Here is a 23,755-nt window from a genome sequence, read left to right on the forward strand (position 1 = left end):
GTGGTTTCTCTCCGAGTGAACTCTTGAATTCCAGGCAGTTACGGACAAGGATCGACACTCTGCTGCCCTCGCCAGCCCACATCGCTCAGGGCAAGCAATCCAAGGAGGCATCCAAGTCTCAGATGACTCCAGACTCGAAAGCTGTCGTCAAGGTAACCAGACAGTACAAGGCCGGAGATCCTGTGTATGCTCTGTACCATGGACCTCGCCGAGACAAACAACCCCGATGGGTACCAGCAGTCATCAAGAAGTCTCTGGGTACTCGCTGCTTCAACGTCATGGTCATTCCTTATGGTCCAGTATGGAGACGACACTGGGAACAGCTACAGCCACGCTACACCACTGAGGAAGACAATGAACCTGGTGAGGAAGTGGACACTGTTTCTGAACTTGTAACAGATCACCCCATGGAGATCTTGGAAACTGTGCCACAAACTCGGAGACAGACCAAACCCAAAGGTACTCCATCCGTTCCAGAGTATGGACCAGACAATCCAAGACGGTCAAAGAGAACACGCAAACCCACAGAGAGACTTTGCTGTTGATGCTTGAGGAGTAGCATCAGTTTAGGTGGGGAGGTGTTGTGGAGATCGCTAGATACCACTGGAATCGAATGGAAGGATAAAGAACATTATGGAACTTACTTTGATTAAGTGCGCAGTCACTCATGACGTAAGCGTAGACGCTCATCGGACAGACGGAACTGTGTAGATCTAACCAGATTAGTGTCGATGTTTCCCGAATATTCTGGTATGTCCATTAACTATATAAGTAGGGCTGCGCACACGTATTGTTGTTCTTTACCAGTCTTGCACTTGTTCTTTCTTACACTGTGCTGAGAGATATTGTCACCGTTGTTCCAGCTGTTAATAAATCTACAGAACCTACACAACTCGTTGTGTCTCCTTTGCGACTGAGAGTAGCGAAAGGAAAAACACGACAGTTAGTATGGTCCCAATTTTTGGTGAACTTCCATCTCCAACTGTGGCCCATTTTCGGGCACAAAGAATCCTTCTTTATCATGTATTATTCGGTATGCACATTTCTCAAATCGATTACAGTATTCACGACTTGTTTGCTTGACCTTTCGGATTTCATGGGGGCTGCCATTTTGGTTTTGATGCGCTTCCTTTTCCGGTTTACGTATTTTCCGGTTTAACATAGCATTTGCGTTTTTTTGTCAGAAGAGTGATATTTGATTATGAAGGAAGTCAAGTCCGCCATTACCTGCCACCTCAGTTGAGTGTTTACTTTGAACTTATACTTGAACCGTAACAGTGTGTAGCCAGTTCACAAGACCTGTTCATCTTCCTACCAGTTCCAACTGTTGTTATCAATGGGTCGCGCAGCTGGAGGAAGTGTTTATTTCCATTCGGAGCCCAACTTCAGTTCAAAACCAGTCAAAAACTGGCCTTGATATTCCCACATTACGATACCCTTGAATGACATTAGATCTACGTCGTTTCCGCTTGCCAAAATCCTACATGTTACATGTCTGCTCTTCGAGTTGTTTGGAACTTAGTTCGAGTATTTTCTCGAACGTAACTTTTGACCCAGCTGTCAGGTAGGCATCATGAATTAGACGTACACTGGCAGTTATAAATCATGTTGTGCAAAAGACTCTAAAGAAGTAGAACATTGTGGAAAATCGGGAATGCTTTCTCAGTTTGTGCACCCTGGCAACATTCAGCAGGAAAAAAAACTGCACATGCCTTCCTCTGCAAAAGTCGCGCGAAGAATGCTGAACGGGCAGCGACGACTAGCTGTTCTTCTTCAAAGTAATAAACTACCCCCCAAACCCTGCAAGTTTGTGCGATTTACTTTGTGGACATGAAGCCAGCAGAGGACTCAGGAATGCCCACTTAATTCCTTGATTGTACTTCCGTCACAAGAACTAAAAGAACATTCAATGTTCGTTAAATCTGTGGATCAAGTGACTCACGAAGCGGAGGAAAAGAAAATCACCGGCAGATCTGTACAAGATGTTGAATTCTGCCAGGGAAACGAAGCCGCCCTCACGGCAGAGAAGTCTCCGCCTACGAAAATCAGTAGATCTAGAGCAAGGTAAACATACGTTTTTCAAAGCTTGTTCACAAACACACACACACACACACACACACACACACACGTACACAAACACACACACGCTCACACCATCACACACACACATGAAAGAGATGGAATAGCTGATCGAGTGATGACAATGTTGATTGATAAGTATTTTTTGGTGCAGTGAACTTGAGGCTATATTGTTCTATCAATCCATCGATATATTTTACACTTTCACCCCAGAAATGAAGCACGTGTACACATATTGAACAAAAGAATCATTTTAAGCTTTCATTGGCATTGTTTCCTTTTTTTGCAGACATGTTGGCAGGAAGTGAGTGTTTCACCCCACTCTTGCAAGGTAGGTTGATCACTGATGACAAGTTCTGATTGTTTTTCCTTTTTAAACGGATGACAATCCGTACTCTGCAGATGTATACATTGTGTCTATAGAAATACAAATTCAAAAGATCACAGGGGGAAATACAACATGAGTGATCACAAAATAAAAGAAACATGTACCAAAAAATGTCAGAGTTGGTCAAAATATTAACAAATAACAAAAGGTCAGTGAGATCTAAAGAAAAGTGATCACAAGGTTGTTCAATAAAAGTTTACGACAATGTATAATCAGATCTGAAGTGGAAAGGTCAGTGAAAAACACTGCGAGGACAAATGTGTGGTCACCAAACGGTAATCGTTCATACAACAAAAAAGTTATGAAAGTAAAAGAAGTGTATTGCATAGTGTTGTCGTATCACAGTTTCACAGTAAGTAGGCCTATACTTTCACCGCAAAAAAAAGGAAAGAGTTGTTGAAAATTACTACGCAGGAATAGTAAAACACCAAACACCTTAGCTTTGAGCGGTTTCGTCAGTCATGGTACGACTTAAAGAAGCCAAAAATACCTTATACTCTCTCTCTCTCTCTCTCTCTCTCTCTCTCTCTCTCTCTCTCTCTCTCTTCTTTTTTTGTTTCAAAAGTTAACACATGAACTAATCCAACAGTCTTTTTTTTACGCACCACTGATGGCAATGAGTATAAACGATTCATGACGTCAGCAGTGACCAAAACAAAAACAAAACCACATTCTACACTTTCTCTGCTTTCACGTTCAACTGGTGCATTTCTCTCAACATTGCCCGGATGTCGTCAAGGTCATGCTTCACCTGCTGAAGGTCAGAGCTCATGCGCTGTTCCACAGACGCCATTTTGATCTGCAAATCTCGCAGCATCTCTCGTTCGCTCTCCTCTCGCGCGACGTTGATGTCCCGCACGCGCTTCTCCGGGACAGAAATGCTCCAGACATCGCGGTATTTCTCAGCCGAACCGGTCGACAAAGCAGACGACAGTTCAATCCCGTGAGCCAACGCGTCAGGGTGAAGCGAAGGTCGTTTAGTGTTTCGGTCATACGGCTTGGGCTTGTTATTCTTCTTGTTTTTGGTGAACTTGATGCGCGAAAACATGCGAGTGGACCACGGGAAAGACTTTTCAATGTCGACTCCCAGCTGCACGGACTCTATTCGCCAGGTGACGCTGTGTTGATTCAAGATGGAGGAGTAGGAATCGTTCATCATGGCGATAAGCAGGTTGAGGAGCAGAATTGTGCCCAGGACCATGTAAACCAAGTACAGCACCTGAACAAAGGGAACGCAACAAAGATTTTAATGAAGAATTATGCTGTGAGAACAAAGGGAAGTAAGTGCTGTAGATGCACACGACATGTGCAATAGAGTTATGCGTAACCAATCTTCGGACACCTGAGAGAATAACAAGCATCGAAATGAGGAAGCTACTTTCGTCCTTATTACAGGATGGTCGTCACAGGCTCATATGTTCCTCGTTCTCCAAGGCACTCTAACGAAAATGTACGTACCCAGTCATACACAAGAACTTGATTTTAATCCAGGCCTGACAAAGTTCTTAAATCAAGACCGGTTTCCATACGATTAGATATTTGAAGATCGCAGAAATGGAATCGTTCACTAAATTGTTAAAGAGATTGAGGAGCAAAATTGTGCCCATATATGACGAAATGTTCGTCATTAGGACCCAGAAACTAACAGATACTTTGCAAAGAACTATACAGGTATACCAAGAACATCAATGGAAAATGATTCGCATTGGTTTGCTTTTGATCGAAACTGGTTCGACCAAGACGCATGCACACTGAGAGCTGTGTCTGACAAGGATTATTGTTATAATTGCAGAAACAAACGCCAGAAGACCCCCAAGAATTATTTTTTTAAATGAAAAGGGAGTTCAGTTAGTACGACGTTATTAGAACTAAAGAAAATGTTAACCTTTGACATTATCCGATCATGTACTGTTTTTTGAGAGACCGTTCATAAGCTAAGCTTGTTCAAGTTGTGTTTCATTGATCCTATTGTTTGTATACGGCATTGGTACTTATAATAAAAAATAAATGGTGTCTTCTTCTTCTTCTTCGTTCATGGGCTAAAACTCCCACGTTCACTCATGTTTTTGCACGAATGGGGTTTTATGTGAATTATCGTTTTTACCCCGCCATTCAGGCAGCCATGCGCTGCTTTCGGGGGGGGGGGGGGGGGGGGGGGGAGTAAAATGGTGTGGACCAAAAGCAAACCCACAGCTGAAACAACATAAAAAAGCAGACATACCTTTGTATACACCGTGCTCCTCCCCACAGCCGTCATGTTAGTCTCAAAGTCGTCCGTGAACAACTCGTCCATACCGATCATCAGGTTGAACACCAGGAACGCAGAGTCAAATGGCGATGGATACGTGTTGGCCACGCCTGTTCAGGAATTAGTATACGTTGTTTGTATTTTTGACCAAAATATGACATTTCACACAGATCTCGACAGTCATTGTTCACCTCGACCGCTAACTCTTCTTTGTTAGTTAATCTAAATCTTCTTCAAGGATGAAAGTCGCTTGTTCATTTCAATGCTTGTTATTCTCTCAGGTGCCAGGAGAAAAGGTTCCGTAAAACTCTCGCTTACTCTTTTGCACTTGTCGTATGCATAAAGAGCGAGTACTTCCCTTTGGTTATTTGATATCTTCTTTGTGTGGTTATTATTCTTCTCCTCTTGAAATAGGATGATATTTTTGTGGTAAACTAATTGACTTTTTTGTATGCGAGTACTAATACTATGCACTTATCTGACTGTCTGCCATTTGTTTATTCATTTCTGATTGCCAGGCTTGTTATATTGTTTGCACATTTCTGTACAGTTTATGAATATGTTAACAGAAATAAAACATTGTTTAACCCACCTGAAGAAATTTGAAAGACAGCGTGGAAGGCGAAGGCAAACGCCAACAAGACGAAGAGATAGATGAAGAGGAACTTGAAGATGTCCTTGACAATCATGTTCTGAATCATCTTCCAGAAGTAGTGAATGATGCGAATGCCTCTGGTGAATGAGATGGTGTAGAGCCAACCTATGCACACCGCCACAGAGAAGATGTGGTCCATGTCGGAGTAGCCCAGCTCGTGGAAGAGGATCCAGACGATGACCAGGATGGAGTAGATGACGCCGAGGACAATGGGTAGGGCCACGGTGAGGACGCTCAACGCCACGTCGGCCTTGAACACCCGCTGTAAAACAGAGATAAGATTAGATGTGAGAAGAGTAGAGAAAAGAGAATAGAAGACAAGGCAATCCATTCAAGAAAGAATGAGTTTCAATGGGAAAAAAACGCCAGGGGGCCGCGTGAGTCCTTTGGCCAGGTCCCGGGTCAAAGCTGAAGCATGGCCTTGTAAATATGAATGTAACAACCCCTATTGAAAGATCAATTGTGCATGTAAAAAATAACACTTTTATGTCCCTCTCACGTACCTGGGTTAGAATATAAAACATGTTCGCGGAGATTTGGATTGTCTGGAAGAGGAGAGCAGAGGAGAGGATGGAAAGGGATCAAATCAGATCAGATAAGATAATCAGATCAGATAAGATCAGATTAGATCAAATGAGATTAGATGAGATAAGATGAGATGGGATAGGATAGGATAGGATGGGATAGGATAGGATAAAATAAGATTAGATCAGATACGATTTTTAGTACGTTTTCTCGGTTTCTATTATAGTGCGCATAGGACGCAGGGACGCAGAGTTTGGGGAGCCCTGAAATCAGTAGAGCTTAGCATTTCTCTTTTTCAAGGAAAACAACTCTTTCGACAACCACAACAACTAAATTTCAGGAATTCGTCTAGTCTACAACTGTTCACCTTGATCCTAACGGCAGCGGGCAGTTCTCCAGTGGAGAGGACAGTGATGAGTCTGTAGGCGTCGTAGAGGAGGATGATGGCAGGCTCTATGGGCGCTATGACGTACAGGAACACCAACGGAGCGTCCACTGTGTCGTTGGTGGGGTCCACTCGGCGACGCTCTAGCAGTGTGATGCCTGAGTAGCTGTGGGGAACACATGCAGCAAACATTTGTGCGTTACATTAGGTGAATAAGAATAGGAATACGATCGTGTATTTATGCGTTATGCTTGTCCTTTTTGCAATGTCAGTGGGGATAATCGAGATATTCCTCTCCGAGCTGCGCTGACACATGTCACATGATGAATTGACGAACCGAACACACACGAACGCATGCACGCACTGCCCCCCCTCCCCTACGCCCGCCCGCCCGCCCGCACGCACACACACACACACACACACACATACACACACACACAGACACACACACATACACACAGACACACATACACACATACACACACACACACACACACACACACACAAACTAGCTGTTAGACAGCCTATTATCCTGGTGACGACGATGATGACACTCACTCACCTGAGAAGCGACATGTAGATGATGTGGATGACCATGATGATGATGTAGGTCCATGCTGCCACTGAGCTGTACGCCTTCTCGATCTCACGGAATGGCTGCAACGGATAACAGTCCTGGTTACGGTAATCCGACCAACTGTATTTTATGCGGCTGACGCTACAATTTTTCTTCTTCAGATTGTTAAAAAAATGGGGAAAAAATCGAATCGAAAACTGTGTTTAGTCAGAGCAAAAAACGAGGTTCAGTGATAACTTGTAGGCTTCGAGTGAATCGAGCCACGTAGTCTGCGCCCACATTGGAATTCGTGCAATACAGGTTTAGTTTATTTTTTACTTTCTGGGTTACCTTGTTACTGAAACCACAACAATTTTGTTTCCTTCAGCCTAACGGCAGTTGGACTATACCTGAACGTCGAGAACTTTACAGGCAGCAACAGGATGCTCCAACGAGAGGAGAAACTCGATGTAGGACGGACGGGGAACAACTGTGCCTCGGCGACAACACCCTGTGACGGAGTTGTTGGTCAATGGCGTCATGTTGGTGACGTTGTACACCATGTGACCGTTATCCTCGTGACACATTACTCCTTTTTTGGACAGGATGAGGTTGACGATGTCTGACGCTCCCACCTGGAAAATGAGAGAGACAATGACAATGGTATGGCAATCACAATGACGTCATGTTGATGACATTGTATTGTGACACATCATCTCTTGGACACGATGAGGTCGACGATGTCTGATGCTCCCAATTGAGGAAAAGAGAGGGAACAATTGTGATTCAATCTAGCCCTTGCATATCACCAAAAACTGAACACATACAGCAGCCAGAGTCCCAAATGTTTTATTAGCCATATTGTAAAACGTACATAACTGTCTGGCGAATTCTCATTGGTTTAAAAACTAGGGAGCTACTATTATTTCATATCCATAATGCTAGAGAGTAGTCAAAATTTCTCAACATCCACAATGGCAATTTATCATTCTAGAGAGTAGTCAAAATTTCACAACATCCACAATGGCAATGAAAATTCTTTATTTTACTATAGTAACAGAACAAACTGTGACGTCACAAGCGTCACGCAACCATTATGGCGCTTCTCCTGAATGCCTCCCAGACACCGACAAAGAATTTCCAGAACGCAGTTTATTTTGGTGACTTTGTCATACCAGAAGGAAATCATTACTCGTACGGTCCCCGCTGTTCATATATCGGTATCGTATGTCATTAACCAGAAGTATAACCCACCTGACACGCCATAGCGATGACGTTGCTGTCTCGGTCATTGTAGGTCTCGGTCAGCAGTAGCAAGGAGGCCTGTCTTGAGTAGGCAGCCAACGCCGCACTGTCACCGTGCGGATATTGTCTATGATGGTTTATACACCACCACATGGTAGCCTATACATGGAAAATAATAAATGAATGAATAAATAAATACATCAATAATTATAAACCCCAAAACAGACAGACTACTGACGTACGCTCCAAAATTCAGAATAAAAAACCCACGAATTTTAGGTTATTGGAAAGTTTAGTTATTGACAAAACAAAACGGTACATTTACGTACGGCACGTCGACCAATAATTAGTCTTGGAAGTAAAGAGACAAACACTTATGGTACACATAATGAACTTATCTCAGAAACGTCGATGAATCTCTCAGACAAGATGCCAGCATCTTTCATCTTTTTCGTTTTAATTTTAATTTTTTATTACTGTATTGTCCCATCGCTGGGAAATTCGGGTCGCTTCCTCCCAGTGGAAAGCTAGCAGCAACAGAGTCGCGCTACCCAGGTGTGTGCGTGTTTAGGTGTAATCAGCCACCTGCAACTATGGCAGAATGACCGAGGTCTTTTACGTGCCACAGTGGTGACACGGGGGTGGAACATGGATACCGTCTCTGAATCTGTACATAAAGTTGACCCGTGTCCGTTCCGGCCCGGATTCGAACCTGCGACCCTCAGATCACAAGTCCAGTGTTCTACCAACTGAGCTACCGGACTCGATGATTCTTTCAGAGATTCATCGACGATTTTGAGATAAGTTCATGATTCAGCACACAGACCTCGTTCAGGACTGTCTCAAAGACTTTGAGGTAGAGTTTGGCTCGCTCGGGATGGTCGGCAGATAACTGGGTCAGCGTGTGAAACACTGTGTTACCGTCCATGTCCTGCACGTGATACACACAGTCATTACAGCGCTACATACTTATTGACACTGAATATTGTACGTTATTTGTATTTTTTGACCAAAATATGACATTTTACACAGATCGAGACAGCTAGTGTTCCGCCGAGGCCACGTCAGCGGTCGAGGTGAACAATTAGTGTCGAGATCTGTGTTTTCAATGTCATATTTTGGTCAAAAATACAAAATATTATTTTTGTACAGATCGATTTTTGTTAGAATTTCTTGTATTTGTTACCATTGAACGCATACAAACACGCACTCTTTGTAGTATCGGCTTGCCGCCTAAATATTCATATTGTTCGGACTCTGACGTCACATGGTTCAAAGAAGGCAAATCCTACTGTTCATTTGATAGGTTATGCAATGAATACGGATGGATTTAGTGATGTTCGAAATAAACGGAATCCAAATTCACATTTGAATGTACCTTCTCCTACAAAACTATCTTCATTTACAAAATTGATATCTTCCTTCACGTTTGTAGCTTTGTTAACCCTTTGACTTTCCTTTACAACTGTACACAACCATAGCTAAGTGACCACTGCGAGTGATTGTCATGCTAGCGCCGTCTCTTCGAACAATGACTGTCTACATCTGTGTAAAATGTCACATTTTGGTCAACAATACCAATAACGTGTATTATTGGTTTAAACAATGTTTTATTAAATCAAACATGGTACAACAATACAACGATAAACAATAGGGACACGAACTCAAGCGAACGCTTATATTACGCGTGTATTATTATCATACGTAGACCTACAACAACTACCACAGGGCTCCCCCAACTTGAGGGTCCCGGGACCCCTATTGTGAAATTTTAGAGGGTCCATAGACCCCTCAGCAGAATTTTAGAGGCTCCCATCTACATCTGCATCAACTTCAGCCTCCTTTCCTATGTTATTCAAGTGTGGAAATGGCATTGGTGCTTGCACTAGACTTAGCTGACGTTACAGTCTGAAAACAGTACCTAGGATACGAACAATAACGGAAATGTTGTGCTTCCAGGGACCCGCTCTTTTTAGGTTGTGTGGGTCCCGGGACCCCCTCAATGATATTCTATATAGTGCGTGTTTTCGGCTTGTATGGGCGTAAAGGACGCATCGACGCGCAGTTCGGGGAGCCGTGTATCACCACCTCCTCATCACAACTGACCTTGGCGGAGAGATCAGCGCCAAGAAGCACGAGTCTTTGAACTTGTTCGTGGAATCCTTCCTTGGCCGCCAGGTGGAGCACTGTCTCACCGCGGTTGTTCTGCTCGTTGATGTCGGCGTCTCGCTTCATCGCCTCGTAGATGTCAAGCATGGTGCTGAGGGCTTCAGGTTCGTGGGGTCGAACAGCTTCATGTAGAGCAATGTTGCCGTCTGCATCTTTTATCTGAAAATCATAATCGAACAACTAATCTAAACTGAGCAAAACAATTATTGCACCCATTTTTGTACCCAAACTAAAGCATTCATTCCCGTGTCATTTCATTCAAACTTTATATGCCATTAAAAAATGGGTGCAATAAATTGTTTGCTCAGTTTATGTTAGCAACTACTTATGTCAGCATCTCGTTTTATCGTGTTGAACATTTGCATATTTCTCCTTCTCTCATTGCTCCCAAATAGCCACCTATGTTGAAGGGACATGAATAAACTAACTCCTTCCCTCGACCTTCAGACCGACATTGAAAGGGACGTGTCTGAACCCCCACCTGACTCTGGCATGTCGAGCTTGGCTGCGATGTTTAGATGGTTTGCTTGCTCCGTGTGTCCCCACTCAGTTTGTCACACACACCATCTTATCCCTCTAACCCCAATTTACTTTTTCACTCGACCTTCAGACTGGCCTTGAAAGACACGTGCCTGAACTCTAAGATGATCTCTGGTCTGATAAACTTGGCAGCGACGTGCAACCCTCTTCATGTTGTCTCTCCATTCTAGCTAACCAACCATGCATACTTCTAGACCATACTCTACTCCTTCCCTCGACCTTGACACTGACCTGGAAAGGCACGTGCCTGAACTTCAACATGACCTCTGGCCTGGCGAACTTGGCTACACTGTTCAGAGTGTTGTTTCCCTCCTTGTGTTCTCACGCATTTCTTCACACACTTCATCTCATCCCTCCAACCCCTACCTTACTCTTTCTTTCGACATTCAGGCTGACCTTGAACTCCCACATAACCTCTGTCCTGGAAAACGTGGATGTGACGTGCAACCCTCCTCATGTTCTCTCCCATTTTCCATTCGACAAAACAAATCCGGCAGCCTTTTAACCCCAACCCTACTCTTTCCTTTGACCTTGAGACTGACCTTGAAAGGCACGTGCCTGAACTCCCACATGACCTCTGGCCTGGCGAACTTGGCTGCGATGTGCAGCGCGTTGTTGCCCTCCTTGTCCTTGATGTTGAGCGACTCCCAGGCGTGAGACTTGATGACGTAGTCCATCAGCTTCTTCACCATGTCCGGCTGGATCGTCCTGTGCACCGAGAGACACAGCACGTGCAGAACGGAGACCGAACAGGTCAGGACTGGTTAAGTTTACTTACAACCTCATTTTGCTACTACTTTCTGTCGTTTTGAGGACAAAATATGGGTTACGAAACAAAAGAAAAATTTATTTACGTATAACATTCCGATAATAAAGTTGAATTTAGTTGTATTTCCATTTTCATTACTTTCTTAACCCATTGCTGGGAAATTCGGGTCCCTTCCTCCCAGCAACAAGAGTCGTGTTAGGTGTACACAGCTACCTGCAATTATAGCAGAATGACCAATTTCAATTACGTGTCATTGATTGACACAGGTGCCAGCAAAACACGTACTGTTTTCCGCAGCTAACCGACAGCCAGGCTGAAGACTGTAGGTACGTGTTCAAGTACTTGGATGCTCTCAAGTACACTTTAAAGCCTGAACAGGTCTGTGGTGGTGCATTCGATTGTTTTCGCGAAAAAGAAGGTACCATTATAAATAGCTTCAATTAGCTAAAAGAGCGCTTCTTGCAGTGAGCAGCGAGATGCTCGCAATGACCTTGCTCTCTCTGTCTCTCTCTGTCTCTATCTCCCTCTCTCTCTTACTCTCGCCCCCCCTCTCTGTCTCTCTCTGTCTCTGTCTCTCTCTTACTCTCTCTCTCTTTTTTTCTCTTTTTTTTCTATATGTATATACTTTTGCTTTACTACAATGCAATTGTATGTTTCATGCACTTTATATTCCGATTTAATGCAATAAATTATCCATCCATCTCTCTCTCTCTTACTTGCAGTAAGCACCGAGATGTAGCGGCGTCTCCCCTCTGTTGTTCCTGATGCTGGCAGTGGACTTGCTGCTGATGAGGGCTGAGATATTTTCCGCGTGACCTCGCGCACACGCCTCGTGCAGCGCTGTGTTGCCCTGGCTGTTCTGAAGGTCCACTTTCACCTGCATAAATTATGTAGAGTTTATGACGTCACTGGCATCAATTATGACGTCAAAGCATAAATTATTCGTGATGACTCCTTTACACACGCCTCGTGCAGCGCTGTGTTGTCCTGGCTGTTCTGAAGGTCCACTTCCACCTGCATATATTATGTAGAATTTATAACGTTTCCTGCATGAACTATGTAGAATTAATTACGTCACATCTATAAATTGTAACGTCACATGATACGTTATTCATGAAGACTCCTTTACACGCGCCTTGTGCAGCGCTTTGTTGCCCTGACCGTTCTGAAGGTCCACTTTTACCTGCATACATTATGCAGAGTTTATGACGTCACTTGCATTAATTATGACGCCACACGATAGATTATTCATACTGACTCTTGCACAAACGCCTCGTGCAGTGCTTTGTTACCCCACTGTTTGGAATGTCCACTTTCACCTGCATAAATTATGCAGAATTTGTGACTTCAGAACTTTAACCTGCATAATATGTTGCGGAAGCAAGGTACTCATGCGGGTTGGTGCTGGCTCTCACTACACACACATATTTTTTTTCTCGTTTTTTTTTCTCTTTCGGAAACCCCACCCCCATCCTGTGCCACACACCCTTATATAGGACTACTGCCCGAGACACCTACCTTGTCGTGGAACTTTGTGATGACTTGGTGTTGGTTCTCTATGGCAGCGTGGTGGATCATGGTGTTGCCCTCATCGTCAGTGGCGGCAGGGTCGAGTCCCATGGTCAGTAGGCTGGCGATCTTGTCCGTCTGTCCGGAGGCCGCGGCTAGTAGCAAGGGTGACCTTGACCCTCTCACTTCACCGTGACTTTTGACAAACTGCAGGACAATCTGCAAGAAAAGAAATCTTAGTATAAGTATAGGGATAACATATCATAATAATAGTACTGCGAGGGGGGTTCATCTTCCTCTTCCTCTTTTTCTTCTTCTTCTTCTTCTTCTGGGTCATTTTCGAAGTTTCAAGTTCAGCGAGTGTAGTTTTGAGTAGAGTTGGTTAAATGGGTCTGTGGGTGGCCCAGGCTCAGTATTGAGCAAACGATTAAAACTATATACAATTCGGGGCAATCGGTGTTTGAGGAGCATGGACCTGGCACTCTCAACAAGGGTTACCCTCGTGGAATATTACCTGGGAAAAACGAGCTGCCATATAAGCTTAGAGGACGATGTCAACAGGAAAGAATGAATGACTTTTCCCGTGCATTATTTAAGAACGCTATGCTTCTCGGAGCATGCAGAGTGACGGACAAATCAAATGTTGGTCTTCCTCTTCTGCGTTTCTAAGCTTATACTGTCAGGGTGACCTTATGGTCCAAGTTTTCCATGCCACGCCGTATTTTTCTACCTTGTCTAGTTGGCATCATAAACCTTATGATAAAGCCTCAAAATAAAGTATTTTGTGGTCCTTAGTTTTGTAAACCTTTTAGCAATGATTTAAACGTTCTTCTTAACCATTTACCTTCAAAATGAGGTTGTTGTCGCTGTCCACAGCAAGGGACATAAGATCCTCCCCCATGTGGTTCTTGACTGTGTGCTTAGCTCCCTTGGCCAGCAAGAGTTGCACGCACCGCGCATGTCCGTGGCGGGCTGCGTGCAGAAGGGCTGTGTCGCCGCTTTCATCCGACTCGTTTTTGCGGGCGCCCTTCTCCAGCAGGTAGTCTATGATCTCACTATAACCCTCGCGGGCGGCGTGGTGAATTGGACGTTCCTTTCCTCGAATGTTCTGGTTGGGATCAGCACCTGAGAATAGAAGATTTGTAATCTTCAAGAAAGACAATAATTATTTAATTAATTAATTAGTTTGTGGCTTTTGATAGACGATGTTCGGAAAATCACTCTCGGGTTTGTGTTGGTTGTGACTCTTGCTTTTATTGAGGCAAACTTTCCCACGTGACATGGGACAGTGACTAGCGAGGGGTGTGACTGAACCACGTGGACAAGGGGCACGTGTGGAAAGTTCATGAAACGCTAATTTTTAGACTTAACAAAACATTCACAAAACGTGAAATTTAACGTTTCATAAACTAATGTAATGGTTTTTTTTTATTTCTATATGATGATTACTTTTATTATGTATGAACTAATCATGTCTTGTTTTGTATCTGTATTTTCTCTGTGTCGTATTGCAATGCACGGTGCCGATTGGAACAATGACCGATATTGCAGCAAAACAACAATACATCCTTACCAGATTACTTCTGAGTGCAAACGTGTCTAAAAACAATACCAATAAAAAAGGTAAAACAAAATTCCTGAGAAAAAAAAACTCTTGTAGCATTGGTTTCCTTTAGTCTTGGTAAACTCACAACATTATTTTCTCAAAACTCGCGACAGCCAAGACATCAAAACAAACTGTTCCTACCTCCTTCCAGAAGGAGTTTGACGATGGGCAGATAACCCAGCGCGCAGGCCAGAATGATAGGGGAGACAAGTCCAAGTTTCCGCGTCACGTTGACGTCAGCTCGGCCAGTGGTGATGAGCAGTCGGACAGTGTCCGTGTGGCCGTAGCGGACTGCCCAGTACAGAGCCGTTGACCCCTTGTCGTTTTCAATGTTGGCGTTGGCATCCCGTGACAGTAGCTCCTGCACGACGTTCAGGTGATTCCATCTGAAAGATAAAAGGACAAAGTGATTACAACAACTTTTACTCACAAAATGGATGACCACAGCCGGGCTTGTCGCTAATCAAGATCGGAATCTTGATCGTATATTGCACAATTATTTATAGAGTGTGTCCGTAAACTCTAGCATTTTTCATCAAAACACAAGTAATTGAGGTTATCAATCACGTTAAAGCATTTAGAAGACAGATTTGTTGGGCAAACCCATTGGAAGGTCGTGGGCTCAAATAATGGCCAAGCCTGGTGAGTAAAGGGGGTAGATTTGTCCGATTTTCCGGGTCAACGTACTGTATGTGCAGACCTGCTAGTGACTTATCCCCCTTCGTGTGTACACGCAAGCACAAGACCAAATGCGCACGAAAAAGATCCTGTAATCCATGTCAGAGTTCGGTCGGTTATAGAAACATGAAAACATCAAGCATGCATCCCACGAAAGTGGCGTATGGCTGCCAAAGTTGTGGGGTAAAAACGGTCATACACGTAAAAACCCACTCGTGCAAAAACACGAGTGTACGTGGGTGTTTCAGCTCATGAACGCAGAAGATGTGAAAGAAGAAGAAGAAGAAGAAGAAGAAGAAGAAGAAGAAGAAGAAGAAGAAGACAACCGTAGCACACACATTTCTGCCTTCCTAAGAGGCTTCATACCGCAGTGCACATGTCTGGCTCTTAGGAAGGGCCTATACCGCGTCATGGCGTGACATTCCACGTGTTTCCTTCCGGTTTACTGATCATGTTCTTCGGTTCCTTTTTTAGATTACAACCCTCTTTTTGATCACATTCAATAGGGCACTTGTCAAGAAGGGTGTTGCAGGTTGCGAGCGGATGATGTTGCTGCTTGTTTTGATAGTGTTTTACCGATAGTCATAATAACTAGCCAATCAATAAATATTACTAAGCAAAAGAAGAAGAAGAAGAAGAAGAAGAAGAAGAAGAAGAAGAAGAAGAAGAAGAAGAAGAAGAAGAACACAACCGTAGCGTCCTCTTAGAAGGAAGGAAACACGCGGAACACGCGGAATGTCACGCCATGACGCGGTATAGGTCCTTCCAAAGAGCCAGACATGCTGCGGTATATAAAGCCTCTTTGGAAGGCAGAAATGTGTGTGCTACGGGTGAAGAAGAAGAAGAAGAAGAAGAAGAATTTGCCCCAACATCTAAGACATCTAACCTTGCTGCCCACAGCAGGGCAGTATCTTTCTTGGAGTTCTTGTCATTCACGTGCACGCCGTTGCCAAGGTAAAGCACTAGCAGCTCCGTGTTGCCTAGGTACGCCGCCAGCTGGCTGCATGACAACGTCCTTGGCCTTTGACCTTCGATCTTGACTGGCGTCTCTTGCTTCAGTAGAGCAATCCTTTGAGGTTGATCTGGAATCTGTCAGCAATTAAGTTAAAAAACAAAGGAATACTGTACTCACCAATACAAGAACGGGACAAGACGATACGAATTTTCGCTTATAGAAGCTTCATCAGGAAAAACAAGAACACAAAAGACAACAAAAAGCAGACGCAACACGGAACGAACAAGGTTTGAAAGAAAATGGAGGGGAAACACGCAAAAAAGGGAAGGAACTCTAGGAACGGAAATGAATGAAAGGGGAGAGAAGTGGTTGGATGATGTCATGGGCACAGGCATACTAGACTAAAAGTGATACACATTCATAAAAGGGGGGTGGGGGTGGGGACAGAGGAAATAAAAAATAAATAAATAAATAAATAAATAAATAAATAAATAAAGGGGGTAGGGGGGGGGGGGGAAACAAACGTACGCACGCACACGCACACATACACACACACACGCACACATACACACACACAACCAAACACATGAAATCACACATAAACACACACACACATTCACACTCAAACACACACACACACACGTACTGTAAATCCACAGTATGTTTGGGGAATACAAGTACATCACATTTTCGCATTCAAACCATCAGGTGTGGATGTGCCCAGGAATAATATAAAATCGGACTCTACTTGTTTTCTGTCTGTGGAGGTGCTGTACATTTGCCAGACACCTTTCACACGTGCAATTAAAGCAATTAAATACAAATTTAAGTTAATAAGTTGTTATGATTTTGTGGTGCCAAATGATTTCAGCAGCAGCGTAAAAATGTCCTGTACAATCCATTGGAGAGTGATTGACCATTTGAGTTAACTCAGGCCAGGGACACGTATTGGTAATACGCACAGGATATGGTGTGATATTTTGACTCAACAAACACCCCTCCTCGATCTCTCTCAAACACACACAACACACACGCACGCACGCGTGCGCGCGCACACACACACACACACACACACATACACACACACACACACACACACACACACTCACACATACAAACACAAACAAACACACACACACACACAAACAGACACACACACACAGACAAACACACACCCCACCCCCCCCCCCCCCCCCCCACACACACACACCTTATTCAAAATCTCCTTCGCCAGTTCCACGTCACCAAGCTCAGTGACGTAATGCAGCGCGTTCTTTTTGCCCTTGAGTGTCGCCACCGCGACGTCACAGTCCTGACAGATCAGAGTGACGTTGGCACGCGCCAGCACCAGTCTCGCGAGATCTCGTCTTCCCTCGTGCAGCACGTGAAGCAGAATGTTTCGCTTGGTTTCTGGGTCAATAGTGTCAAGCCGGGCGTTCTCGTTGAGAAGTTTCTCGAACTCGTCTTTACTGGCCTGTCAGATGATGAAAATATCGTTATTGTGTTGTTGAGCTACGAAGAATAATTCTTTCGCTCGCGTAAAAGTTTCAATCTATTTTTTTATTTTATTTTTTATTTTTTATGATTTCTTGGAAGACGCTTCAAATGTAGCGTGCCGGGCGCCCTTTTCCTCAATAACTGAATAAGGCAATAATATCGACGAACTCGGTGTCTGTGTGCATGGCTGTACAGAAACTGAGGCATTCATATGTTTCAATCTATTATATATATATATATATATATCTATATCTATATCTATACACGGCTTGTGTGTGTCTGTCTGTCTGTCTGTCTGTCTGTCACTTCACGATGCACGGCCAAAGTTCTCGGCGATGGATCTGCTTCAAATTTGGTGGGCATATTCAGGGAGACCCCGGACACAATCTGGTCGAGGAAAATTTTCAACACGTGCTCTAAGCGCGGCGCGGTGAACCGATTTTGGTTTTTCTGTAGATCCATTCCCAGTAACTCTTGCTTATCTTCTCCAGTGTTTTGCGCGTTTATCTCCCTTCCTTCGTGTGGCGTCAATCACGTCAACACGTGCTCTCTCGCGATCCACCCGGCGAAGCGGGTAATCATCTAGTATATATATAGTGTGTAGAATTGAACCTGTCTATGACGACCACACAAGGGTCCGACCAAAAAGTGGTGGTTTTAGACAGGTGGTCGCTTTACAAAGGTGAATTGTGCAGGGAAAACATCATCAGGAGCCTTTGGGATGGACGTTATGGGCAGGTGGTCGTTATCAAGAGGTGGTCGTGTGCTGCTTTGTTAAAATCTCATCCAGTTGGCCACAGAGGTACAACTTGCTTTGCACAGCTGGTTCCATCTTCAACCCCAAGAGAGAACTGAAAGTTAGTCATTAACGCTGTTGATTAACAATATTGCTGTAAATTGCACAGAACACGTGATAATCGAAATCTTCACGTCAAAATGATAAGTCCATGTTTTGGCGCTAGTAAGCCGTCATAGTTTCTCGTTACATTGGAAGTCTCACCGTGGCGACTTCATCAAAGAGGCGATTGGTCGCTCTCCGTGAGCGTCCGGACACAGGTCTGACTACTTTCTCTCTGGACGCGGGTCGCGTCGCATCGGTCACCTCCTCTTCGATCAGCTTGTCTATCTCCTCCTCTAGTCGGCCCTGCAGGGATAGAAGTAGTGATGGTTACATATGACGTCATTCATGTCAACGTCATCATCGGTGTCCCCTGTAATAATTATGTCCAGCAGTGTGAGCAGCAGCGTGTCTGTTATTGTTGTTGTTGTCGTCATCATCATCATCATCATCATCATCATCATCATCATCATCGCCATCATCATCATCATCATCATCATCATCATCATCATCATCATCATGTTGACCAAACATTGTAAAGTGTGTAAGGTCTTGAATACGACACGTTCGCACGTACCCACCCAAGCACACAAATACACAAGCACACACACACACACACGCACACTCAAACTCACACACACACACACACACACACACACTCACACACACACACACACCGACACGCACGCACGCACCCCCCCCCACACACACACATATTCACATATCAGTACACACACACACACATACATACATACACACGCACACACACACACACGCACGCACACACGCACGCACACACACACACACACACACACACACACACACAGTGCACCTTTCATTTTCTAACACAACAGAAAAACCATGTCATCAAAAAGTTAACAAATAGAACTGCTAGCCTCCTGTTAGCAAGAGAAGACGGAGAACGATGCAACTAGGAAGTGTGCAGGCCACCACACCACACACAGCAAATAGAACTGCTAGCCTCCTGTTAGCAAGAGAAGACGGAGAACGATGCAACTAGGAAGTCTGCAGGCCACCACACCACACACAGCAAATAGAACTGCTAGCCTCCTGTTAGCAAGAGAAGACGGAGAACGATGCAACTAGGAAGTGTGCAGGCCACCACACCACACACAGCAAATAGACGAATTCCGAAAATAACTCTGTCGGGTTTGTATGGGTTGTGAAAGAGTGAATGCCCTTGCTTTTTACTCGGACACACATTGGAGGGGCCAATCACTAGCGACGGATGTGTCGGAACGCGTGAAGTTATTTGTCAGAGGAAAAGCAAGGGTATTCACTGTTTCACAACCCATAGAAACCGTCCGACTGAGTTATTTTCGGAAATCGTCAATTGGGACACAACTATTAAAAACACCTGAATTACAAGCACAAGATCAAGTGCGCAACGAAAAAGATCCTGTAATCCATGTCAGAGTTCGGTGGGTTATAGAAACACGAAAATACCCAGCATGCTTCCTCCGAAAGCGGCGTATGGCTGCCTAAATGGCGGGGTAAAAACGGTCATACACGTAAAAGCCGTGGGAGTCTCAGCCCATGAACGAACAAACAAACTTCAAAACAAACCTGCTCTGCTCAGAAAGTATTGAGGTCATTGATTGTTGGTTTGTGTTCTAGTGGAAGGATGCCTTTATCCCATGTAACCTGGGACAGTAGGGGCGACCACCCCCAACCAGGCGCGTTCACAGGTGGCGGATAGTGTGATGGCCTTCAGATATGGAGGTTAGCTGCGAAATAAGCCAGGCTTGCCAGGACGAATAAGCAGTCGCGGACCAACTGGCGGTGCTTCCAACAGGATGGGGCGGGGTAACAGGTGGCACTGTTACACTCAAGAAATACCCCAGGTCTCCAATGACGGGAACATCATGCGATCAAGAGCCGCATCTTAAAGTGTAACTAAACAAGCAAAAAGAAAAAACATCGTTCAGCAACCTTTACACTTTGATATGAAGAAGGGCCTCATATACTGTCAAACTGCGGAAACATTTTTTTTTTCTCTCACTCGGACACTGTTTGACGGACATGTGAAGTGCGCGCCAGGAACGACAATCTTCTTAGTTTTCCTGATTAATGCCCTTAATTTTTGGTTCTGGTACTTTCAGTTCCGGCTGTTGTCATCAATCTACCAAAATAAAAGATCAAACGGAGTTTTCGATTTTTATTTCATGGTTCAGAAAAATATTGCTTATTTTCTGAAGTCAACCGTTTTAGCGAATCTTTCTTTGATTCTTAAAAGTCATTTCAGATTTTTGAAAAATAGTTAACGGTTAGTAATTACCAATATATCGTAAACAAACATATCGATAGGTTTTGGTAAGAAGACACAAGTGCGATGAATGTGGTACCAGTATTTTTGTGGTAATATAAGTAAGGATGCATTTCTTTGCTGTAAGCACATTTACAATGCACATTTAATCTGTTTAGCAACATAAACGAAAGCATGGTACAGTGCCGCTTGTTTGTGGTCTATCTTTTCGCGGCAGATGCGTAACAATTAGGGTCTCAGTTGGAAAAAGCTGCTCGGAACCAGAGCAGATTTGGCTTGGGTTCTTTGAGTGTGAATGATCGACGAGTGGCTTGACATTTTTAACGAATCATTACTGTAGCCTACTTGAAACCATCATCTGTTTCTGAATTTGTCATCAGTTATGATTGAGCAGTCTCATAGGAATCGTCCATAAAATGTTAAACCGAAAAAAGGCAGACGATTCTGAATCACACAGGCTGCTGTACAAAATCAGATCTAAAACGATATTTTGAACTGCGACGTCTGCGTAAATGCCCTGTAACAAAATACCTTGTCCTGGTCATGTGTATACACATCAGCTTCTATTGGGAAGATCAGTAGTTTATATTAATCACAAATACAAGATTAGAAATAGTTCTGAAGATCGCCTTTGATTTCAGTTTCAGCGGCAAACTAGCAGATCTGTCCAAACCGGCATCGTTTCATGGTTGAAACTTGAATAATCCCAAATAGATCTGAGTGGGGGTAAGTTTTATAGTATTTCAATTTTTTACGGCAGTTTTATTTAAAGATAGTGTAGTGGATGTCTCTGGTGAAGACTACAGTTATATGAATTTTTTGTTGTAATATTAAAATGATTGTTCTTTATTTACACAATTGAATAATTTGTATTTATTTGTTTGCAGATGACGGCATACTGAGTGCTCCAAGAACATATGCCTGCTGGCATTTTGTGTCTTTTCTGAAGACGTCGAGGCAAGCAGAAGTCACGGTCCTGGCCACACACACACAATGACATGAACAAGAAATGATATTTTTTCATGGGCATATCCCCACAGTGCAAACAAAGACATGTGGCGAGAGGTCCTTCGCCTATCAAGCCCCTGTGACCTGGAATAGATTACCTCTGCCTCTCAGACACACAGATTCTCTCACTACATTCAAGACAAATCTCAAAACACACCTCTTTCAGCGCAAGTGATTTTCCCTCCAGCATCTCCCCACCCACCCCATCCCGCCCCACCTCACCCCCTACCTAGTGCCTAAAATAACGTGTATATATATTTCTGCGCTTTGTGTCAGCACTGTTTGTGTGTGTGTAAATAGTATTGTTGACACGTTTTTATACAGTAGCCTTATGTGGTTCTTGTGCCTAGGCTGTGTATTGGATTGTCATTGTATGCCTGCATCATTAGTTGTCAGTAATTATTACATGTGCTGATTGTTCTCTTTGCCTGCGCGCGTATAGTATGTTGGTTATGATTGGTCATAGTATGTTTGTTTATGTTTGGTCGTTATCTTTGCCTGTGCGTGTATTGTATGTTTGGTCGTTTTCTTTGCCTGTGCATGTATAGTTTGTTGGTTATGTTTGGTCGGTTTCTTTGCCTGTGCGTGTATAGTATGCTTGGTCGATGTAGATGTTCTGCGCGAACTTAGAATCCGGTTTCATTCTAGAATGGACCGGGTCCAGGTTGGAATTCTAACCCTGCGCAAGTACAGGGGTGCCATTCTAGAATGAAACCATGCGTGAAGCATCGCGAGAGTGAATAAAGGGGGCCGTAATGTTTGTAGGTAAGACAGAGTTGTCTTCCCTTGAATTATCTCCACCTGCACCTTCCCTTTGATAAAATGGGGCTGATTTGTCTACCCCTGAAAAAATTCCTTTGACGATCTTGCGATGCCATGTCAAGAAAGTTGACACTCCTGAGTACGCAATAAACAAAGGCAGACCATAGCAAGGGGGATTACTAGGGCGGTAATGTTTGCAGGGCAGTTGTTTTTGTGATGAGAGCCGGTTGCGGCCGCTTGCAATGTCAGCGCTGTCTCCCTCTCGGAAATGTCCGGTTTTTTGACAATTTTTTTGACAGACAGACAGACAGACGGTCAGACCGACTAACCGACAGACAGACCAACAGAAGGACAGAGTGAGTTATAGAGCTGTTGTCACAGGTTTAAAAAAAAGTTGACATTAACAAAAACAGAAATCAACAACAACTTTTGTCTGGTTTTATAATATTATGGGAAAACATTGAAAGCAATTCATAGTAGTAGTACTACCACAACAAATACTCTCAAAGGGGAATTCCATGCCTAAAAGTTTGACAGTTTTTATTTAATCTATCAGAATCCCTACCTTCCAAACTGTGATATGCCCACGTTTCAAACTCTTCATGTATATGAATAAGATTAAAAGTTACGAGCGAGATCGGCAAAACACTGTCAGTCCGGAAATTTCCGTTCGTAGCGATCAGTGCTGAGTGTCTCTCAAAATCGTAATCACTTTCAGAACATCACAATCCCAATTCACGATGTCTTTGAGTAAAGTGTAAAAAACCCGAGAAAAAAAACCCAACCAAACACACAAAAAACAAAAACAAACAGAAAATCCAGTTACAAGCGAGATCGGCAAAACACTGTCAGTCCGGAAATTTCCGTTCGTAGCGATCAGTGCTGAGTGTCTCTCAAAATCGTAATCACTTTCAGAACATCACAATCCCAATTCACGATGTCTTTGAGTAAAGTGTAAAAAACCCGAGAAAAAAAACCCAACCAAACACACAAAAAACAAAAACAAACAGAAAATCCACATTTGTGGCTTTGGATGTGTGATAGTCTAACTGAAAT

At 43.7% G+C, this 23,755-nt stretch overlaps 1 protein-coding gene across 1 annotated transcript; it reads right to left on the reverse strand.

Annotated features, from left to right (window-relative positions):
- Window positions 1–2,101: 2,101 nt before the first annotated feature.
- On the reverse strand, window positions 2,102–20,527 carry LOC138946562 (transient receptor potential cation channel subfamily A member 1-like). Its single transcript, XM_070318004.1, has 19 exons — window positions 20,503–20,527; window positions 20,230–20,234; window positions 18,805–18,948; window positions 17,518–17,781; window positions 16,239–16,441; window positions 14,816–15,060; window positions 13,913–14,193; window positions 13,078–13,287; window positions 12,276–12,436; window positions 11,333–11,498; window positions 10,188–10,409; window positions 8,908–9,012; window positions 8,091–8,240; window positions 7,247–7,471; window positions 6,843–6,937; window positions 6,263–6,446; window positions 5,308–5,632; window positions 4,689–4,825; window positions 2,102–3,686 (listed from the first exon to the last, which is right to left on the reverse strand). Exons 1-19 carry the CDS (start codon window positions 20,525–20,527, stop codon window positions 3,141–3,143), a joined length of 3,693 nt encoding a protein of 1,230 aa, XP_070174105.1. The 3' UTR covers window positions 2,102–3,140.
- Window positions 20,528–23,755: the final 3,228 nt, after the last annotated feature.

This window comes from Littorina saxatilis, linkage group LG14, assembly GCF_037325665.1.
Source record: "Littorina saxatilis isolate snail1 linkage group LG14, US_GU_Lsax_2.0, whole genome shotgun sequence".
Lineage (NCBI taxonomy): Eukaryota > Metazoa > Mollusca > Gastropoda > Littorinimorpha > Littorinidae > Littorina > Littorina saxatilis.